The sequence below is a fragment of the Mustela nigripes genome, chromosome 17 (assembly GCF_022355385.1).
Source record: "Mustela nigripes isolate SB6536 chromosome 17, MUSNIG.SB6536, whole genome shotgun sequence".
Lineage (NCBI taxonomy): Eukaryota > Metazoa > Chordata > Mammalia > Carnivora > Mustelidae > Mustela > Mustela nigripes.
Genome location: NC_081573.1, coordinates 25,741,025 through 25,764,175, shown reverse-complemented (window position 1 = coordinate 25,764,175; position 23,151 = coordinate 25,741,025). Strand labels below are relative to the sequence as shown.

The 23,151-nt window shown below is 41.4% G+C and overlaps 1 protein-coding gene across 1 annotated transcript in view; it reads right to left on the bottom strand.

Moving 5' to 3' along the window:
• Positions 1-23,151, bottom strand: part of LONP2 (lon peptidase 2, peroxisomal) — a 112,934-nt gene that overhangs the window by 8,641 nt on the left and 81,142 nt on the right. The window contains exon 12 of the mRNA XM_059383465.1: positions 6,694-6,836. Within this exon, the coding sequence (XP_059239448.1) occupies positions 6,694-6,836 (143 nt within the window). The remainder of the gene's footprint in view (positions 1-6,693; positions 6,837-23,151) is intronic.

The window sequence follows — 23,151 nt, the reverse complement described above, 5'->3', positions numbered from 1 at the left end:
TCTACTCCAGCATGGGGAGACAGCAGGGTCTGTACCGAGTGCTTTCATCTACAGAGCCCTGAAGAGGCATGGATCCTGTCTGGGGAGCAGGGACAAGTGTCACAGAAGAGGCTGAGCAGAGTCTTAAAATATGAGTAAGAGTTGGCTGGGCAGAAAAGGTCCAGGAAGCCATCCTGAGATAGAGGGCAGCAGGTGCCAAGGACTACAGACACAAGTGGCCTTCTTTCCAGGGGCAAACAGGTACCGCACCGAATGTGCAACCTGAACCATCAGGTGGCCGCGGGACGCGCACAGGCTCATCAGCAGTGACGCTTACACTGTGAACTGGTTTCTTTTCATTCTCCTACCAGGCTGTCACGAGCAGTTATCCACCTGCCAACTTCTTTCAAGTCTTTGTACTAAGATCCTAAGCCTTGAGTTCATGACTATTCGATTTTTCTAGCTGTAAATTTATTTCCACAGCGTTTAGAAAAGAGCAGGTCACATCCCCTTCGCCTGGCAGGGTGCTGGGGTCCTCTCTCAAAGCCATGTTAAAGAGCCGCGGTCTGGCCTGCCACTGCACCACAGAGAGCCAGCTGCTTTCAGCCCCTTTCAGTAGAGCCTTTTCTTGGCAAAATCAGTTCATGGTGGGGCACCGGGCCAAGCCAAGTGTGCAGTGTGGGTGCCGGATAACATGGGCACGTGTGGCCCAGCAGGTTTAAATGGAGCGGATGGGGGAATTTACCACCATAATTCCTGTGGGCATTTCACTAGTGTTTATACTCTGCCCATTTCCAGCACTTGATTTTATCTGTTTGAGAGGCAAGCACTGCTGATGGAATCTCCTGGAATTCACCTTTGGATGCGTTTTATTCAAGATGCATTTATTTATTTTTTATTTTTAAAAAGACATTTATTTATTTATTTGGGCAGAGAGTGAAAAAGTGTGAGTAGGGGAGAGGGGCAGAGAGGAAATGAGAGGGAAAAGCAGACTTCTCACTGAGCGTGGAGTCCAACACAGGGCTCAATCTCCCATTCCTGAGATCATGACTTGAGCCGCAATCAGGAGTCAGCATGTAACGGACTGAGCCATCCAGGCGCCCCTATTCAAGATGCTTTTAAAAATATGCAGGTCTATCTTTTTCCCCTTAATATTACTATTTTTTAAGGGCAGTGACCTCTGGATAAGGACTTTTCATACACCACCGCAGGAGGCCAATGCTAAGACGTTAATACAAAATGTGCATGGGATCAGGACTACTTAGAAAACAGGATCTCAGGTCTGGCGGGCCGGACAGCACACAGACACTTAGGGCATGGATGACTGCTTTTCTGAGGCTGAAAATTGAATTTATCCTGCAACGACTAGAGCTGACCTGTTCTTCTGATTGTGTCACTACAGTTATAATCTGTGAGTTTAAGCCTGTTACCCCTGGAGATTTTTGGTCAACTCCAAGACTGGCCAGCTAGGATACGTATCCAGTGATGTGGAGGTTTCTCCTGCTTTCACTAGGATGCAAATGACAACTGTAAGATTCTCTTTTCACCCTAAGGATGTTCATGTAACCAACCAATAAAAGAAATTACAACTGAGCTGACATTAACGGCAATCTCCTGACTGACCAGATCAAATAAGATTCAGTATTTGATTCCTGTGCCTTTCCTACTTTCTCTGTTGCTAGATGTGGCCCTGACCCTGTGCTTCTGAGGAAGTACTCTCGGTACTAGATGCTGTGGTCGCGTGAGCAGCATGACCGATGCCCAGGTGGCTACGGACACCCGCACCCACACCCACTCCTTCCCACCTTCTCTCCCAGGGCTGGAGAGCTTTCCTTTCCTTTCCTTAAAGTGAGTTTAACTGATCTTGTCTCTTTAGGAAATCCCACTGTATGGAAAAGGGGACATGATACTATTCCTAAATGTGAAATCTAAACTAAGTTCCTAGAACTCTTTTTTCAACCTGTTTAGGGAATTCTAAAGGGAATAAGAATGTGCCTTCTTACCTTTGTTCCTCACTGGTAGTTAGCTAGGTCAGTCATACTTTAGGCACTAACATTTTTGCAGACTCATTTTGAAGAGAGTGAAGAAGAGTTAGAGGTGGTGAAGACTATTAAATGCAGGTAAAAAATCAGGACTACAAAAACAATTAAAAACAAGGTTTTTTGCTGTTGTTATTGTTGTTGTTGTTTTGGTGATCAGGGATGTTAATTTTTAGAGAGTAAGGCGCTTGCAGGAACTAGCACTTGTTCATTTTTTAGCATGTACCAGGTCCTGCGGTGGGTGTTTTGTATTCATCAACTCACCCAACCCTAAAACCCATCTATCTAAACACATACATATCATTAGCCCCAACACATCCCACTCAAGGAGGCTGGGTTTATCGCCTGCTGAGTGAGAGGCCTCCTTCTTCCTCCCTTCTAACCCCTGCTACAGCGGCAACCGGTTCCCCCACCTCCATTCCCTTCTCACTATTTTCTGCTTTCAAAACACCCCTCCCTTCCCCCCCGCCCCCCTGCATCCTGCTATCATCCAAGGTATCTGCAGCGAACAGCTGCTCCGCAGCTACCTGGCTTCTGTGCTCTCTGAACAGCTCCTCAATCCCAACAACGGTTTCCTCACCTCAACTCACCCACTCTCTCCCAGGTCCTTCTCACAAGCAGAAATCCCACCACCTCTGATGGAGATCTGAATTCGAATGCTCCTACCCCCGATGATGTTCTTATCCCTCTAGTTCACTGGTCTTCAAGATCATCAATGCTGCCACCTTCACATTCTGCACCTGCTCTGTCCTGGCTTCACTTCTCTCCCGGGGCAATGAACAAGCCTTTGTTCCATCATTATAACCATTTTCTTGTAAATAACTCACTACTCTTGCCCCTTTCCTCATTATACCCCAGAAAGGGTATCCTCTGCTGCACAAGGCTTCATCTCTGCACACTGTGGGTCCCCTCCCAACTCACCTGCCCAGAGACTTTGTTCCCACTGTTTCTCCAGCAACAGTCTGTCCCACTCTCTACTGGACTGTTTTGATCAGCACACAGACCTCCCCTTGCAAACATTCTCCCTGTGGTCCCCACACTCCCTTCCAGCCACTTCATTTCTTTGCACTAATTCACAGCCAACTTCTGAAAAGAGGAGCCTACACACTGCTTCCTCTCCTCCCATTCTTCCTTCCACACATCCCCAAATCTCCTATGCCCGCAACTCCCCTCTCAAAGGTCACCGACCTCCACATTATCAAAGCAAATACACAAACAGTAAACACATTTGGACGTTCCCTCCTTCTAGAGGGTTTCCCTCTTTGCTCTCATGGCAGCATAAAACCTGTTTCCCTCCAGCTGCCTGCTTGTCACTTTGAACTTTCTCTCTTTTTCTGAGAGCTCCTCTTCTTCTCCATGACCCTGAATGTTGGCATTTTTCAGGGCCTCCCTCAGGCTACCAGCTCTTCTGTGTATGCTTTCTCCTCTGGTGACTTCAACATCTCTGCGACTTGAAATATCCTCTGTCTGCCGACAATTCATGCCTCCACCTTGGACCTCACTTCTGGGTCACAGGCCTATGTGTCCATGTCTCCTTTCCCGTGCCTCAAATGTTTCAAACTTAGTATGTTCACCATCCCACTCTTTCCCAACGCAGTAAATGGTACTGCCACACGAAAATCCTGTTGCTCCCTCCAGAAACGCAGAAGTTCCTAATAACTGTTTCCTTTGTTCCCCGTATGTACACTGTCAGCAAGCCCAAGTCTACCTCTAAACAATGTCTCAGATGGCGCCGGGGCAGTGATCCCCCCAATCTCCGTGCCACGGGCTTGTCTTCCTTACAGCAGCCATCTCAACTTACAGTTATGGGCTAAAATTATCTTCTCTATGAAAGTGAGCATCATGAAGGGAGAGATCATACCTTGCCTGTTTACTACTGTGTTGGCCTGCAGATCCCTAATAAGTATCTATTGAGTGAATGAAACTCTTTCTAGAAGAAATGACAGACCCTAGACTTTTACTTTTATGGACAATATAGGCATTTAAACCAAAAAAGGGGCCTTACAACCTCAATCACTTCAACACGTACTCCAACATTCCTAGTACAATTTCTCTCCAGACTTTTTTACCCAGGAGCACAGAAGAAGAGTGACGAAGGTTGGCCATGGAGCATTCTTTGTGAGAATGGAGTCCCAGGTGTGCCAGTGCTTTATCTGCCTCACATGAGAAACAGATTACAGCTGTGGAGTCAGTCAGGCTTGAACCATATCTCCATTCTGGCAAAAGCTGGGTCTTCTTGCAAGTTATTTAAATGTTCTAAGCCTGTTTCCTCATCTGTTCTTGTAAAGCTGCCATGACTGAAGATTCAAGGATGTGTCACTTGTTAGAGGGTCTTCCATGGTGCCTGATACCTAACAGATAACACACAAAAAGTGGCCAAGAATCCCAGGCCAACTTCTCCCATTCCAAAGAACAGAACTATGTTGGTAAGAGTACAAATATGAATCTGATGTGGAGCAGATGTCTTTTTTTTTTTTTTTAAACTGCCATCCTTTAAGCCACTCTGTTTTTTGCAGGGAAGGGAAGGAATTAGCTTGGTTGAACAGGGTATTGGAGAAGAGAGAAAGAATAGTGGACTTGCCATCACCTGGTCTGAGCCTGAATACTGGCTTCACTATTTGCACCTTGTATGAATTTGCAGGACTCATTTAATCTCTTCAAGCTTCTTCTTGGATATAAAATGGAAGACTCCAGCACAGTGATGGCCCTCAGGGACAGTCAGACGATACCAAAATGTTTCTCAGAGATGCCAAAGCTCAGGTGAAGGTGATCAAGCAGCTCGGGGCCGATGGTTCATCAGACCACTGGAGATAGAGACCGAAACCCCAGGCTACAGGGTGAATTCTCTCAAGTGTGGAAAAGATGAACAAAATGTTCCAAACTCCCAAACATGTCTCGAGACCTTGTATTCTAAGATGTTATTTATAAAAGGCAAAAGGCTACTAGACTCTACCTTTCAGATTCATGTTGGCAAAAAGTGCTCAGATGCCCATAGGAAAATGAGTTTCTCCAATGATATCAAACAGAGCTGTTAAGCAGTGTTTACAAAATTTCTCGTTTCTCATTCTTTTGGTTCCTTTTTTGCCAAAGCTCTAAGAATGTCAACAATGCTTGCAAATCTAAAAGCGGCAGAAATGACTGGGAGAGAAGGGGTATATGCAACAGAAACATGCATCAGTCTTTGGTTGTTATCTGTTGCTCTAACTTGAATTCCCAAAGAACTGCTGGAACGTACTGTTCCAGAAAGCTTAGCAAAATAGCCCATTGGAAATGCAGAAGTCAGAACCTGTTTTTTCTTCTTCACTCTCAAAACCACTGCATTCTTACAGAACAGAAAAGCAAGTTTTGCTCACTTTCTCAAGCAAGGAAAAGTTTTGCCCCATTTCTTACAACACTTCAAAATTTAAATCCATGACATCTTAAGAATTCAAATAACCAATTTGTCTGATTCTACTGTTCAGGATCAGATTCACTGTTGGGAGTAAACAAGTTCTATTCTTGTAACAGAGTTTTGTAGAGAGGCTCATTAGCTTTAATGACCAGCTCAGAGTATAAACAGATAAACAAGATTGGTTTGGGACCATTTTTCCTCTCCACAATTTTAAGACTTGAGGAAAACCACATCTACTGGTAGTGATTTTGAATGTCAGAGGGAGAGATTATCTTCTGTATAATTTATCAGATTTACTCTTCTGAAAATCATTTTTTTCTTACACTGATAGGAGGGGATGGTAAAGCTTCTGAAGGAAGATGCTATGTTCAGTAGTGTAACAAAAATTTTTTCTAGTCACTGACCCTTGCTAGCTCATAGAAGAATCCTATGGAATGTATCAAAATGCCTCAGCAGACATAGACTCAATACCTTTTTCCATCTAGCTGCCTCAACTAAGTCCTGGGGCTTAGGCCTTTCTGACTGGACATTCTGTCGTGAGGGACGGGGAGAAAAAAGGAAATAGGGCCGCACGGCTTTAACCCAAGGAGCTATTAGCAATGAAATGACAGATTTCCAAAGATGCAGTCTCTGTCTGCAACAGGGCAGTCAGAAGTTAAAGCTAGGCTCATGTTTGCAGATTATTTTATACTTAGGTTGCTTTCTTGCCTCTGTCCCCCAAGACTCTGACAGCACACACAAAAAATCTGTAATTAGGAATTAATGGGAATATAGAATTTCTTTTTTTTTTTTTTTTTTTTTTAAAGATTTTATTTATTTATTTGGCAGACAGAGATCACAAGTAGGCAGAGAGGCAGGCAGAGAGGAGGAAGCAGGCTCCCCGCAGAGCAGAGAGCCCGATGTGGGGGTCGATCCCAGGACCCTGAGATCATGACCTGAGCCGAAGGCAGCGGCTTAACCCACTGAGCCACCCAGGCGCCCCCGGGAATATAGAATTTCTAAGGAGGAGAGTCAGAGACCCTGTTCTTAGAATGGAACTGGAGAACAAGAGAATAAGATCAGACTGAGTTTCCAGAAGAGGATGAGGCCAGGTTTCTGGCTCGCTGCAAAAGCCTTACTTACTCTCACACTGGGCACTAAAATTCAATACCTTGCAGAAAACAAGTTTCCAATCTCCCGACAAAATTCAGCCTCCCAAACCACCCAGTTCTGACTCTCCTCCAATCTGTGAAGCAGCGATCAGAGTAAATTGGAGGCCATAAACAAAGAAATGAGAATAGTCACCTCCATTTCATACATCGGGGGCCCAAGGATGTCTTTCAGAGCATGGAAATCAATCAAAATCGGCATTTCAGGTGGCAGGGCTAAGTCCGGAGTATCACTGATAGATTCAGGTTTTGCCTCTTCTAAAATGTGTTCTCTGCAACCTAAGAGAGAAAAATGTGTTTAGAATTCTCAGAGATTGGCAGGTTTGAAAATTCCTTAGTAATATACATCAAACAGAAGCACAGAGGGCTTGAACAGATTAGTCACCTTTGTATGTTTATTCAGGCACAAAAATTTACCTTGTGATCTGTGGAACTCAGGAGAGATTCTATCTTTCAAGAGCCCCCAAAGGGTGATATAATGCACCGTCTTGTTCATTTTTTCTTGTTTGTTGTCTCCCCCTCCCACTGCACATAAGCTCCAGCAAGACACGATCTTGCCTGTCTTCTTTTTTAACCCTTATATTCTTAAGCTGTGAACAATGCCTGGCCCTGCTCAACCTTAGAGGGGAGATACTGAAGGGTCACCTGAAATAGATTACCTTGTATAATTCTGTCAGAGCAATGGAACACAAAGCTTTCAACTCTCTTTCAGAAGGGTCCCATCAGGTGTCCCATTTCCTGACAGGCAGCAAGAACTTGCATACAACAGATACCCATATAAGCAATGCTTATATGGTTATCATTTTCCAATAAATAAGCATAACTGGCAGTGCCAGGGTAAAAGCATATGAAGCCTGGTCTGAGACCCCCTTTAATAATACACTATTTCCCTGACCTGCCTAAGAGCCCTGGCTGCTAACAACCTGTCAGAGCCTACACATAAGAGGTTTGAGCCTCCACATATAAGGAGAAGAGCTGGCTCACCTATCAGACCACCTTTCTGCTGGTCTCTGTACTTCCAGTTTGAGGAAAGAAAAATGTTACTTAGGCCTCATAGCCAGAAACCTAAAATGAATAGAGTTTTAAAGTATATATGAAGTATTTGTCTCTATTCATCTTCATTCCTAGTTTTGCTTTTCTTTTAGCTTTGTCATAACTCTTCCAGTTCTTCTATCTCATGAGATGTTGTAAGATATCTTTATTACCTTTTTTTAAAAAACATATATCCTTCTTTCTAGAAATGATTAATATATACCATATAATAATGATAAACTTGCAATGTTTTATTTTTGGTACAATTCTCTCATGCTGGTATCTCAACAAGTTTTAAAAGAACTGTTTTTCACTAACTCCTTTCCTTCCAAAATGATTCCTGAACATGTTTTATAATATTAGGCCCTCATTTTAGACTCCAAAGATAACTGGAAACATCCTTGGGGGGGGGTGTCCCTAAATGACCCCTGCCTAGAACAGCCTTGCTATGACCTTCTGGGTGAATGGCTCTCTTAGTCTCCTGGGCTCTGTGGGGCTCCTCTTCAAGACTGAGTCATGAAAGATATGTGATGGAAACCAGGCAAGAGCTCAGATTTTCTGCCACTTGCTGCCTGTCAGACTCTCTGCCCAGCATTGAATTTTGCACTATCTCTACAGAGTTCCTGTGAGACTTAGAGAATTAAAGAGAGAACCCTTTGCGGATTGCAAAATGATGTTGTACCTTAAGTGTTAAGTCTTGAATTATAGGTCTTCTCACTGTCATTCCTTTGTAATGTCACTTCATCTTTCAAAGTTTGGATTCTAGGAAGTCTTCCCTGAAGCACTTCAGGGAAGCACTTACCTGCTTCTCTAAATCTAGCTCTCACTGGGTTACTTAGTAGCTTGTGGAAATGGGGGTTTTCTGCCTGCTGCCCTTTTTGCAGTCTATCTAAGCAGTAACAATGAGCAAAGGTGGAAAGGCACCCAAATGGCCAGGTTAGCTCCCTGTGGATCCCAAAGCAGAACAGAAAGCAGGTGTCATTGCTTCATTAAAATTAATGCACAGAAAAAAAAAAGTGCTACCTGTCTAAGGTTACTACCATACCCTGAAAATGAATGGCTCTGAAACTTCAGCTGATGCACAGAAGAGGCTGTGAGGCTCTCTGGCCTGGTGCCTTTGGATAGGCCTTTCTGAGATCTAATTACTGTTGCTAGCCTGGAATTCATGATCACAGGAGGAAGTCAGGCTGGATGGGTGAAAGCCAATCCACAATTATGTAACTAATGCTTCAGGACACCCAATCCCTTTCCAAGTGGAGTAGTGAACTCAGTGCTTTAAGCACTGAGGAAGTGGCAGTGGGGACAGCATTTTTCTTCTTCTTTTTTTTTTTTTTTTTAAGATTTTATTTATTTATTTGAGAGAGTGAGAGAACACAAGCAGGGGTAGTGGCAGACAGAAAGGGAGAGTGAGAAGCAGGGAGCCCAATGCAGAAGTGGGACTAGATCCCAGGACCCTGAGATCATGACATGAGCAGAACGCAAATGCTTCACCAGGGAGAGTTATTTCTAATGCAACTAGACCTCAAAAGATAAAAGATGGCCATTTCCATCAGGCTTTAGGCACAGCAACAGTGTTATAAAAAATTCAATCAACTCAGAACTAATCTGTGTTTTAAAATGTTCCATCATTACAACATGAGCCTAGAGAATGAAAAGCTCAAGCCAAAAAAATGGTGCCAGCTAATTGGGAAAGACAGGCTAGCACTGGATTTTAAGTACCATCCACAAGGACCTATATGTACTGCAAAGTGACAGTAAGGAAATAGAATTCAGAGAATTCACAGTTTGATTCCTCATTCAAACAAACAACCAGAACGACATCATTTCACAAAGATGCCACTGAAGGCATGAAACCTCAGCTATAGGTGAACCCTGTGTGTCCTATGCATGAGCTTTCAAGCCCTCAGCTCTAGTGCCACACTCCCCACTCCGCTAGAGGGATCAGCACCCACAGAAGCCAGTGGCAGGGTCCCAAGGACTCACTACTGGCTCTGCCCCAGACTGTAGCATTCAAGTAAGGTGGACTTTTCAAGGTGAGGCAAACAACAACCATAAAGCAAGTTCAACTTCTCCCAACATAACACAAGCTCTGTCCCGCAAATGCTTCTCTCTGGAACCACAGTCTTCCTCATCTGTGCCCTTTTCTTGGGCAGAAGCAGTGGTTCTTCAGATGGCTAAAGGACACATGAAAAGGGCTGTTTCACCAAGTAGAAAAGTTGCTTACAGTAAGAGCAAGATACCATTTGCTGGTTACCAAATGAATCTCTAGCAAACTAGTTTAAGAAATGACAAAGATCACTGTTAAAGAAAGTGAAGAAATCTTCCCAAAGGCCGAGCTTATGGAAATATAAAGTGATTCAATCTTCCAGAAAATCCTCCCAAACAGTCAAACTCAGACCCAGTGGTCCTAGTCTGCAGGAATCTACCCTTAAGGACATAATCAGAAGTGCAGATGACTGTTGTGTAGGCAACAGTTCAGACAACAAAGCTACTTGCTGCAGACTGACTGTAAGAGCAAAAATGAGACCCAATATAAACACTCAAGGTTAGGAACACAGTTAAATAACTGTGGTACAGCCATCAAAGAAAATACGATGCAGTCACTAAAATTGTTTCCCAAGTGTTTTTAAGTAATGTGAGAAAATTCTTGTGAAATGACATCAATTTGAGGAAAGAGGAGGGTATACACTTTCACATGGCATGATTTTTATTAATAATAACATAATAAAAATACATGTAAGAAATGAATGAAATAATATAGCCCAAAATGTTAAAGTTATTTCCTGAGTTATGAGATTAAGATTACATGGTGAAATAGTCAATGAGTAACAGTCTCCAATCCTGGCTCTGGCTTCCCAGTTGGCCCTGAAGAAAGTTACTTTACCCCTTTGTATCTGTTTTTCTAATCTGTGAAACCATAATAATTATAGTAACCTTCAGAGAGTCACTGGGAGGATTTAACAATGTTAAAAGTCAAAATATGTATAAATGGGAGGAAGTGAATTATAGAGTTGGAGAAATATTTTGCACAGACCTCTAAGACTCCCAGATCTTACTCCATAGCTCTTTTTGCTGAAGAAAACAAAGTACCCTCTGCAACCTAATTCCAGTCAGGGCCCCAGAGAGAGGGCTTCAACCACAATCACAGGACTGCTGGGAGCCACATAAATTTAACAATTCTAAGAAAAAAGAGAAAGATAACAAAATTCAAGATTCTTCCCTAGGTTATAATATACATTACTATTATATTCAATGCACCCCAATTTCCTTTACAAATAATCTAGAAGCATAGTCTTAAAAGTAATAAAGTACTATTAAACAGAGTTTGAGGGGCGCCTGGGTGGCTCAGTTGGTTAAGCGTCTGCCTTTGGCTCAGGTTATGATCCCAGGGTCCTTGGATTGAGACCCACATCTGGCTCCCTGCTCAGCGAAGATCCTGCTTCTTCTTCTCCCTCTGCCTACCACTCCCCCTGCTTGTGCTCGCTCTTTGTCAAATAAATAAAATCTTAAAAACAACAACAACAACACAACAGAGGTTGAAAAGAAAGGCCAGGGAAAAATAAAATGAGAAACTAGCTCAAATCTCACTCCACTTCAACTGTTTTTTCACTTCAAAGGTAACACTGGTCGAAAAGTGGGAGGGAGCTGAAGTTCTTTTTGGTGATGCACTCTGCTCAGAGAGGTCTCCCAGGTCTTCTTTCATCCGTGTTATCTGTCAGCCTGTGTAACAGAGCCGAATTCAGGATGCAGCCAGGATGGTCAGGGTAGAACCAAGGAGTTTCACAGAATGAAGGCAGCAGATAAGCAAGCAGCACCTGGGGCACAAGCTACACTGCTCTCGCTATGCTCACTGGGCAGCCCCCAGGCAGCACAAGAACATGTGTGTGTGTGTGTGCTGCGGTGCCTTCCCTCAGGGGGCTAAGCCCGACTCTGGAGCTGATATCACCTGGGCCATTAGGAAAGGACTCTCTACAGCTAGGAACTCCTTATAAGAAAGGATTAGGCTTTCCAGAGCAGTGTCCCAGGGACACGATCAAGTGTTCTTTCCCACCCACTCTTTCTCTCTCAAAGGAGCATGACTTAAATGAATGCAGGCCCAAGAGCCCAAGAATCACTGTGGGAAGGAGGGAGAAAGGAAGATATTAAGAGGAAAGGTAAGGAGGTAGAAGAGAGGGGTATAATATCTCCGGAAACACCGAGGAACTTTGTGTTAAAGGAAAAAAAAAGTTTCTTGCCTTTTGAATAAATCTCATGGAAAACAGCATCTCTTGGTAGGTGAGCCAACCAATGGAAAGCAGCAGAGGCCAGGAACACAAAAAAGGTTACTAACATCAACAATTACCCAGAATGCAGAGGAAATGAAAATCTACCAAACCACAGATGCCCTAGGTTATTATAATCATCTTTACTTCAGACAGAACATTTTAGTTGTCACTTACTATTCTCCATATTCTGCTTAACTTCAAGTAGGCACTACACTCTCGAGTGCCAGCTTATGAGTTCAAAAGCTACACTCTGAGGCACAGCGATAATAGGATCACTTTCATCTTGATAATGGAAAAAGTGTTCATTTTTCACAAAGAGCTGGTTTCTAATGCTCTCGGGGTAGGGATAGAGGAGGGAAGGATGGAGGGTACCAGAATACTGTTAACTGCAGCCAGCAATCGCCAAGGCCCAAAACATAGGGTTAGTTCTCCAAAGAAATGAAAACTACCTGTTTCTGTCATATTAATACCGTGTTCCTGAAATAGCTCCCTGAGAATGTTTGGGTCTCATTCTGAGGCTTAGCGGAATTCAGGAAGAATCAGGAATTCAAGAAGGATAGGATAAAACCATGATATATAAAACTTTGAAAAGCCAGGAAGAAAGTCAAAGATCTGGCCCAACCCTCCATTTTTCACTCAATGAAACGGAGACCCAGAGAGGTTAAACCAATTGCCTTAAGTACACAGTAAATTACAGATAGTACCAGGATTAGTGGCTCCTGACCAAGGACACACTTTGTCCCAACTCTGCCTGTAGCTCAAGAGTTCCTCCACAAAACAAGGCAACTCAGTGGTAAATTTAGAGATTAGATTATTTTTTCCTAATTTGAAAATAATCAATTGGTACTACAGACATAGATTACCTTCTATGACTTTTGTCAAAACAACATCAACAACAACAACAAAAACACAACAACCCCAAAATTGTGACAGACTTGGGGATGAGTGAAAACAGACAACTAGGTGTCCAGTGTATCCTTTTAGCTGGTCTGTGTCTTACTGCTTTTCAGATATTTTTCAATTCTGTAAGCTGTAGAAACTGAGAGTAATGCAAATGATGCTCGTCTATAGAAATGAAAGTGAACTTTCTCAGAGAGAGGTGCAAATGACTCTCTCTCATTGTCTGATGAAGCTGGTTTTGCCAATGTCAGCATTCCTCATTGCCTACATACGGGTGTACTCCTGGATTCCCTGCTGAACCAACTGTAACATTTCACTGGTTGTCTCATTAACTAATGAATTAATCAAAATCTTTGACATATGGTCATTTTATACTTGTTTGATGGCAATGATTCTGCAGTTAAGAAATTATTATCCTGAGGTGCCCAGGTAGCTCAGTCAGTTAAGCATTCAACTTGTGATTTTGGCTCAGGTCATGATCTCACTTACTTTGAGATGGAGATTTGTGCTGGGGGGGTGTGGTCCACACTCAGCAGGGAGTCTACTTGAGATTCTCTTCTCCCTTTACCCCTCCCCCCACTCATGTTCTCTCTCTAGAATATTAAAAAAAAGAAATTATTATCCTTTAACACTGTACAAAAACACTTTTTTCTAAGCAGTGACAGAGATGCCCAACAGTCAACTCTTAACCACTATGAGTAGCTGAGATAGATATATATATACATATATATATATTTTTCAAAAAATATTTTTAAAGGTTTTATTTATTTGTTAGAGAGACAGAGTACACGCATAAGCAGGGGGATTGGCAGGCAGAGGGAGAAGCAGGCTCCCTGCTGAGCAACAAACCCAATGCAGGACTCGATCACCGGACCCTGGGATCATGACCTGAGTTAAAGGCAGATGCTTAAACCAACAAAGCCACGCAGGCATCCGCTAATATGTTTAGATTAAGAAGATCTTAGGGCCTCAGACACACACACAGATACATCAACTTACTTTAGGTACAAAAATATGAAACTTCCTGGGGCGCCTGGGAGGCTCCGTGGGTTAAGCCTCTGCCTTTGGCTCAGGTCATGATCTCAGAGTCCTGGGATCGAGCCCCATGTCAGGCTTTCTGCTCAGCAGGGAGCCTGCTTCCTCCTCTCTCTCTGCCTGCCTCTCTGCCTACTTGGGGTCTCTGTCTGTCAAATAAATAAATAAAATTTTTAAAAAAAATATGAAACTTCCCACTTTTATTATTACTCCCTTTGGGTAGATCCTCAGAAATATCCAGTAGAAGTACAACTGACCCGCCTCACTTCCAAGAGGTCTTGGCATCAGAGAACTTGGGTTTGTGGTCCAGCTCTTTCCACCTGTAAGCTCTGTGACTTCGGGAAATTTCCTTATTTTTTTAAAAAGTGTTTTTATTATGGTAAAATATGTATCACATAATATGGGTCATTTTAACGATCTGCGAGTACACAATTCAGTGGAATTAAATACATTTGCAACACTGATATAACCACCACCATCCATACCCAAAACTTTTCCATTATCTCAGCATAAACTTGGCAGCCATTAAATACTAACTGCCCATCCTTCTCTCCCCTCTGTTCTACTTTTCCATCTATATGAATGTACCTATTCTAGGTAGCTCACATTACATTGAGCCATACAATATTTGTCCTTCTGTGTCAGGCTTATTTCACTTGGCACGATGTTTTCTAGGTCTAGCCATTCTGCAGCAGCTATCAGATTTTCACTCCTTTCTATGGCTGAATAATGGCATGTGTTTACCACAGCTTGTTTATCCACTCTTCATGGCCACCTGAGTTGATTCCATCTTCTGGCTCTTGTTAAGAATGCTGTCATGAGGGACGCCTGGGTGGCTCAGTTGGTTGGACGACTGCCTTCGGCTCAGGTCATGATCCTGGAGTCCCAGGATCGAGTCCCGCATCGGGCTCCCAGCTCCATGGGGAGTCTGCTTCTCTCTCTGACCTTCTCCTCATTCATGCTCTCTCTCACTGTCTCTCTCTCAAGTAAATAAATAAAATCTTAAAAAAAAAAAAAAAAAAAAAAGAATGCTGTCATGAATACTGGTTATCTGTCTGGGTCCCTGCTTTCCACTCTTGGATATATACCTGAAGTCAAATTGCTGGGTTATATGGTGGTTCTCTTTGTAACTTTCTGAAGTACTGATGAATGGGTTTCCACAGGAGGTGCACCATTTTATGTTCCCATCAGTTTCTCCACATCTGCACTGCTTTTTATTTTCCATTTTTTAAATTACAGATATGAAGTAGTATCTCACTGTGGTCTTCATGTTAGGCATCTTTCTGTGTGCTTAGTAGCCAGTTGTCTGTCTTCTTTGAAATGTCTATTCATGTCCTTTATTCATTTTTGAGTTGGGTTGCTTCTGCTGGTTAAGTTGTAGAGTTCATTATATATTTCTGGATATCAATCCCTAATCAGATAAATGATTTGCATTTATTTTCTTCCATTCTGTCAGGTTTTTTCTTTCTTAATAGTGTCTTCTGATGCACCACGCTCTAACCAACTGAGCTAACCGACTACTGCACAAGAGTTTTTAATTTTGATGAAGTCCAATTAATTTCTTCTTCTGTTGCCTGTGCTTTTGGTGTCATACGCATAACATCATTGCCAAATCTAATGTTGTAAGGATTTCCCCCAATGTTTTATTTTTAAGCTCTTAAATTTTAGGTCACTGATCAAAGTTCAGTTAATTCCTGGGACACCTAGGTGCTCAGTGGGTTGGGCCTCTGCCTTCAGCTTAGGTCATGATCTCAGGGTCCTGGGATCAAGCCCCACATTGGGCTCTCTGCTCAGAGGGGACCTTGTTTCCCCTTCTCTCTCTGCTGCCTCTCTGCCTGCTTGTGATTCTCTCTGTGTCAAATAAATAAAATCTTAAAAAAAAGTTTAGTTAATTCCTGTATTTATTTTAATTTTGTATTTATGTATTTAATTTTGTAAGGGCCCAACTTCATTCTTTTGCATGTGGATATCCAGTCTTTCCAGCACCATTTTTTAAAGGCTTTCCTTTCCTTACTGAATGGCATCCCTGATAAAAATTAATTGACCATATATGCGAGCCTTTAATTCTGTGCTCTCTATTCTATTCACTGGTCTATATATCTGTTCTTATGTAAGTACCATGCTGTCTTAATTAATGTAGCTTTATAAAAGATTCAAAGTTAGGAGGTATGAATCCTCCACTTTGTTCTTTTTCTTTTTCTTTTTTTTTTTTTTTTAAGATTTTATTATTTGTTTGACACAGATGGAGAAGTCACAAGTAGGCAGAGCAGCAGGCAGAGATAGAGGGGGAAGCAGGCTCCCCGCTAAGCAGGGAGCCCGATTTGGAGCTCAATCCCAGGAACTGGAGATCATGACCCGAGCTGAAGGCAGAGGCTTAACCCACTGAGCCACCCAGGTGCCCTCACTTTGTTCTTTTTCAAGACTGTTCTGGGTATCTGGGGCCCACTTTAATTCCACATGAATTTGAAGATCAACTTATCCATATCTCTGAAAGAGACTATGGAACTTTCAGAAGAGACTGCATTAAAATTGTAGATCTTGAAAAGTGAAGCAAGATGGCAGAAGAGTAGGAAACTGAAATAGCATTAGGTCCTGGGACTTCAGCTAGATAGTTATCAAATCAGAAGACCTACCAAATCAAATGAAGATAGAAGAGAGGACAGCAATTCTAGGAACAGAAAATCAACCACTTTTGGGAGAGTAGGACGTTTGGAGAATGTCTGAAGCAACGGGAAAATAAACCGCAGGGGGAGGGGCTGGCTCCTGGCAAGCAGTGGAGCAGCAAAGCATAAAAACAGAACTTTTAGAAGTCTGCTCCACCGAGGGATGTCACTCCCGAGGCTAAGTGGGGTGGAGCCCTTGTAGGGAGAGTATGGTCTCAGGACCTGTAGGGTCACAGAAAGACTGGGGGTGTCTGAGTGTGGCAGAGCTTCCAGGTATTGGAGCAGGGAAGCTGGCTGCAGAGATGGAGCCGAGGTGGGGGCTCTCAGCTCAGGCTTACTTTAAACCATGATCCAAGGCACAGTCAGGCCACTACTCTTCAAGCAGGGACCCCCACAAGGGGCAGATCCAAATAGACTCCCTCCTTCCTCCTCCAGGAAGAGCGGCATTGGATCCACATGGGATCCCAGAATTTGCTGGGTTTGGAGACTCCAAACAGGGCAGTGTGCCAGAGACAGAAATGCTCAGTCACAGGCTGGGTGAGCACAGAGCCTGGCCCGAGACCAGGGAGATGGAAGGGATTGACTGCTTTTCTCTGAGGGCACACTGAAGAGTGAGGGTCCGAGTTCTTGGCTCCTCCGGGCTGGAGATTGGGAGGCCATCATCGTCATTCCCATCCTCTAAAGCTCTATGGAAAGTGTTCAGGGGACAAAAGCTACTGAGAGCGAACCGGATCAGATTACTTAGTCTGGCCCCTGGCAAGGGTGGTGCAATTCCACCTCCAGCAAATACATGTTCAAATCACTGCAACAGACCCCTCCCTGGAAGATCAGCAAGAACATCCAACCAAGACCAAGTTCACCCACCAACAAGAACTGCAGAACTCCAGAGCTATGGGGAAGCAACAAATAGAATTCATGGCTTTTTTCCCATGATCCTTCAGTCTTGCAAAGTTATATTTTTTTAATTTTATTTTTTTCTTATTCTATTTTTTTAACTTTTCCTCTTTCCTCTTTTAACATTTTTGAACTATTTTATCTTACTAATATCTTTTTTTAAAAACTCTGTTTAAGTTTTCATTGTTATAGTCATAGTTTATCCCTTCATTGTATTTAACCTTATTTTTTGTATACATACAGGTTTTTTTCTTTAAAATTTTGGGATATAATTTCTTTTCTTTTCTTTTTTTTTTAAAAGATTTTATTTATTTATTTGATAGAGATCACAAGTAGGCAGAGACAGGCAGAGAGAGAGGAGGAAGCAGGCTCCCCGCTGTGCAGAAAGCCCGATGTGGGGCTCGATCCCAGGACTCTGAGATCATGATCCGAGCCAAAGGCAGAGGCTTTAACCCACTGAGCCACTTAGGCGCCCCTATAATTTCTTCTAATAGATCAAAATATATCCTAACTCTAGCTCCAGCCTGATCACATTCTCTCCTCTTTTCTTTTCATTTTCCAACAAACTTATCAATTCCTTTTGTAGAATCTTTTTAAATTTTCATCTTTACAGTCATATTCTATCCCTTCATTGTGTTGCCCTTTTTTTTTTGTATATATATGTATATATATATATGGTTTTCTTTCATTAAAATTTTGGGAGGTAGTTTCTTCTAAGAATACACTGAAAATCAAATGGGTGGCCCTGTTCTAGTCACAGTCTAATATATATATATACATACATACATACATATATATATTCCCCCCCCTTTTCTTCTCCTCCCAATTTTGGTCTTTTTTGATTTGGTTAGTTTCTGGGGTCTTTGCTACCCTTTTAGTATTTTACTGTCTCATTCATATAGTCTTATTTGGACAAAATGACAAGGTAGAAAAACTCACTACAAAAAAGGAACAAAAGGCCATACTGATGGCTAGGGTCCTAATCAATAAGGACATTGGTAATATGTCAGAACTAGAGTTCAGAATTATGATTACCAAGGTGCTAGCTGGACTTGAAAAAGGCATGGAAGATATTAGAGAATCCCTTTCTAGAGAAATAAAATCCCTTTCTGGAGAAATAAAAGAACTACAATCTAACCAAGTTGAAATTAAAAAAGCTATTAATGAGATGCAATAAAAAATGGAGGCCCTTAGTGCTAGGATAAATGAGGCAGAAGAAAGAATTAGTGATATAGAAGATCAAATGATGGAGAATAAAGCAGATGAGCAAAACAGAGACAAATAACTACTGGACCACGAGGGGAGAATTTGAGAGATAAGTGATACGAGATGAAAAAGTATTAGAATAATTGGGATCCTAGAAGAAGAAGAAAGAGAGAGGGGGCAGAAGGTATATTGGAGCAAATTATAATAGAGAATCTCCCTAAAACAGCAAAGGGAACAAGCATCAAAATCAAAGAAGGCACAGAGAACCCCCCTCAAAATCAGTAAAAATAGGTCCACACCCTGTCATCTAATAGTAAAACTTAAAAGTCTTAGTGACAAAGAGAAAAGCTGAAAGCAGCTCAGGACAAGAAGTCTGTAACATACAATGGTAGAAATATTAGATTGACAGCAGACTTATCCACAGAGACCTTGCAGGCCAAAAAGAACTGGCATGATATATTCAGAGCACTAAATGAGAAAAATATGCAGCGAAGAATACTATATCAACCTAGGCTGTCATTAAAAATAGGAGAGAGAAAAAGCTTCCAGGACAAACAAAAACTAAGAATTTGCAAACACGAAACCAGCCCTAGAGGAAATATTGAAAGTGGTCCTCTAAGCAAAGAGAGAGTCTAAAATTAACATGGAGCAGAAAGGAACAGAGAATATACAGTAATAGTCACCTTACAGGCACTAAATTAATATCTTTCAATAGTTACCCTGAATGTAAATGGCATAACTGCACCAATCAAAAGACACAGGGTATCAGAATGGATAAAAAAACAAGACCCATTGACATGCTATCTACAAGGAACTCATTTTATACCCAAAGACACCTCCAGATTTAAAATGAGGGGTGGAAAACAATTTACCATGCTAATGGACATCAAAAGAAAGCTGGAGTGGCAAATCTTATATCAGATAAATTAGATTTTCAGCCAAAGACTATAATAAGAGATGGGGAACACTACATCATACTCAAGAAGATCTAACAATTTTAAATATCTATACCCCTAACATGGGAGCTGCAAATTATATAAACCAATTAATAACAAAAACAAAGAAACACATCGACAATAGTACAATAATAGTAGGGGACTTTAATACCCCCCTCACTGAAATGGACAGATCATCTAAGCAAAATATTAACAAGGAAATAAAGGCTTTAAATGACACAATGGACCAGATGGACATCACAGATAAATTCAGAACATTCCATTCCATTCCATGTAGAGAAGAATATATATTCTTCTCTAGTGCACATGGAACATTCTCCAGAATAGATCACATCCTAGGTCATAAATCAGGTCTCAACCGGTTACCAAAAGATTGGGATCATTCCCTGCATATTTTCAGACCTAATGCTCTGAAGCTAGAACTCAACTGCAAGAGGAAAGTTGGAAATAACTCTAATACATGGAGGCTAAAGAGCATTCTACTAAAGAATGAATGGGTCAACCAGGAAATTAAAGAAGAATTGAAAAACTTCATGGAAACAAATGAGAATGAAAACATAACTGTTCAAAAACTTTGGGACACAGCAAAAGCAGTCTTGAGAGGAAAGTATATAGTGATACAAGCCTTTCTCAAGAAACAAGAAAGGTCTCAAGTACACAACCTAACCCTACACCTAAAGGAACTGGAGACAGAACAGCAAAGAAATCCTGAACCCAGCAGGAGAAGAGAAATCATAAAGATCAGAGCAGAAATCAATGAAACAGAAACCAAAGGAATAGCAAAACAGATCAACAAAACTAGGAGTTGGTTCTTTGAAAGACTTATTAATAAAATTGATAAACCCCTGGTCAGACTTATCAAAAAGAAAAGAAAAAGGACCCAAATTAATAAAATTATGAATGAAAGAGAAGAGACCACAACCAACACCAAAGAAATACAATTTTAAGAACATATTATGAGCAAGTATATGCCAGCAAATTTGACAATCTGGAAGAAATGGATGCATTCCTAGAAACATAGGATCTACCAAAACTGAACCAGGAAGAAAAAGAAAACCTGAACAGACCCATAACCACTAAATAGATTGGAGCAGTCATCAAAAGTCTCCCAACAAACAAGAGCCCAGGGCCATACAGCTTCCCAGGAAAATTCTACCAAACATTTAAAGAAGAAATAATACCCGTTTTCTGGAAACTGTTCCAAAAAGTAAAAATGGAAGGAAAACTTCCAAACTCTTTTTATAAGGCCAGCATTACCTTGATCTCAAAACCAGACGAAGACCCCCATCAAAAAGAATTACAGACCAATATCCTTGATGAACATGGATGCAAACATGCTCACCAAAATACTAGCTAATAGGATCCAACAGTACATTAAAAGGATTATTCACCATGACCAAGTGGGATTTATTACTGGACTGCAAGGCTGACTTAACATCCACAAATCAATCACTGTGATACAATACATTAATAAAAGAAAGAACAAGAACCACATGATACTCTCAATAGATGCAGAAAGAGCATCTGACAAAGTACAGCATACTTTCTTGATTAAAACTCTTCACAGTTTAGGGGTAGAGGGTACATACCTCAATACCATCAAAGCAATCTATGAAAACCCCACAGTGAATATCATTCTCAATAGGAAAAAACTGAGAACTTCTCCCCTAAGGTCAGGAACATGGCAGGGATGTCCGCTATCACCATTGCTATTCAACACAGTACTAGAAGTCCCAGCCTTGGCAATCAGACAACAAAAAGAAATAAAAGGCATCTGACTCAGCAAAAAAGGTGTCAAACTCTCACTTTCTGCAGATGATATTTTATATGGAAAACCCAAAAGAATCCACTCCAAAACAGCCAGAACTCATATAGAAATTCAGTAAAGTGTTGGGATATAAAATCAATGCTCAGAAATCAGTTGCATTTCTATATATTTAACAGCAAGTCAGAAGAAAGAGAAATTAAGGAATCAACCCCATTTACAATCACATCCAAAACCATAAGATACCTAAGAATAAACATAACCAAAGAGGCAAAGAACCTGTACTTAGAAAACTATAAAGTACTCATGAAAGAAATTGAGGAAGGCACAAATGGAGAAACGTTCCATGCTCATGGATTGGAAGAACAAATATTGTGAAAATGTCTATGTTAACTAAAGCAATCTACACATTTAATAAAATCCCTATAAAAATACCATCAATATTTTTCAACAAAATGGAATAAATAATCCTAAAATTTCTAAGGAACCAGAAAAGACCCTGAATAGCCAGAGGAATGTTGAAAAAGAAAGCCAAAGTTGGTGGCATCACAAATCCAGACTTCAAGCTCTTATTACAAAGCTGTAATCACTAAGACAGTATGGTACTGGTACAAAAACAGACACACAGATCAATGGAACAGAACAGAGAGCCCAGAAATGGACCCTCAACTCTGTGGTTAACTAATCTTTGACAAAGCAGGAAAGAATGTCCAGTGGTAAAAAGATAGTCTCTTCAACAAAAGGTGTTGGGAAATTGGACAGCCACATGCAGAAAAATGAAACTGGGCCATTTCCTTACACAACACACAAAAATATATTCCAAATGGATGAAAGACCTCAGTGTGAGAAAGGAATCCATCTAAATCCTTGAGGAGAACACAGGTAGAAACCTCTTTGACCTCAGGTGCAGCAACTTCTTCCTAGAAATATCGCCAAACACGAGGGAAGCAAGGGCAAAAATGAACTATTGGGACTTCATCAAGATCAAAAGCTTCTGCACAGCAAAGGAGACAGTCAACAAAACCAAAAGATAAGGGAAAGAATGGGAGAAGATATTTGCAAATGACATATCAGATAAAGGGCTAGTACCCAAAATCTATAAAGAACTTATCAAACTCAACACCCAAGAAACAAATAATCCAGTCAAGAAATGGGCAGAAGACATGAACAGACACTTCTGCAAAGAAGACATCCAAATGGCCAATGCACACATGAAAAAGTGCTCAGTATCACTCTGAATCAGGGAAATACAAATCAAAACCACAGTGAGATACCCTCACACCAGTCAGAATGGCTAAAATTAACAAGTCAGGAAATGACAGATGTTGGCGATGATGTGGAGAAAGGGGAACCCTTCTACAATGTTGGTGGGAATGCAAGCTGGTGCAGCCACTCTGGAAAACAGCATGGAGGTTCCTCAAAAAGTTGAAAACAGAGCTACCCTATGACCCAGGAATCACACTGCTGGGTATTTACCCTAAAGATATAAATCACAATAGCCAAATAGCCAAACTACGGAAGGAACCTAGATGTCCAACAACAGATGAATGGATAAAGAAGATGTGAGATAGATAGATAGATATAGATATATATATCTATATATATATATATAGATATATATATATCAGAATACTACACAGCCATCAAAAGAAATGAAATCTTGCCATTTGCAATGATGTGAATGGAACTAGAGGATATCATGCTGAGCAAAATAAGTTAGTCAGAGAAAGACAATTATATGATCTCTCTGATATGAGGAATTTGGGAGGCAGGGTGGGGGATTGTGGGGGATAGGGAAGGAAAAATGAAACAAGATGGGATTGGGAGGGAGACAAACCATAAACGACTCTTAATCTCACAAAACTGAGGACTGCTTGC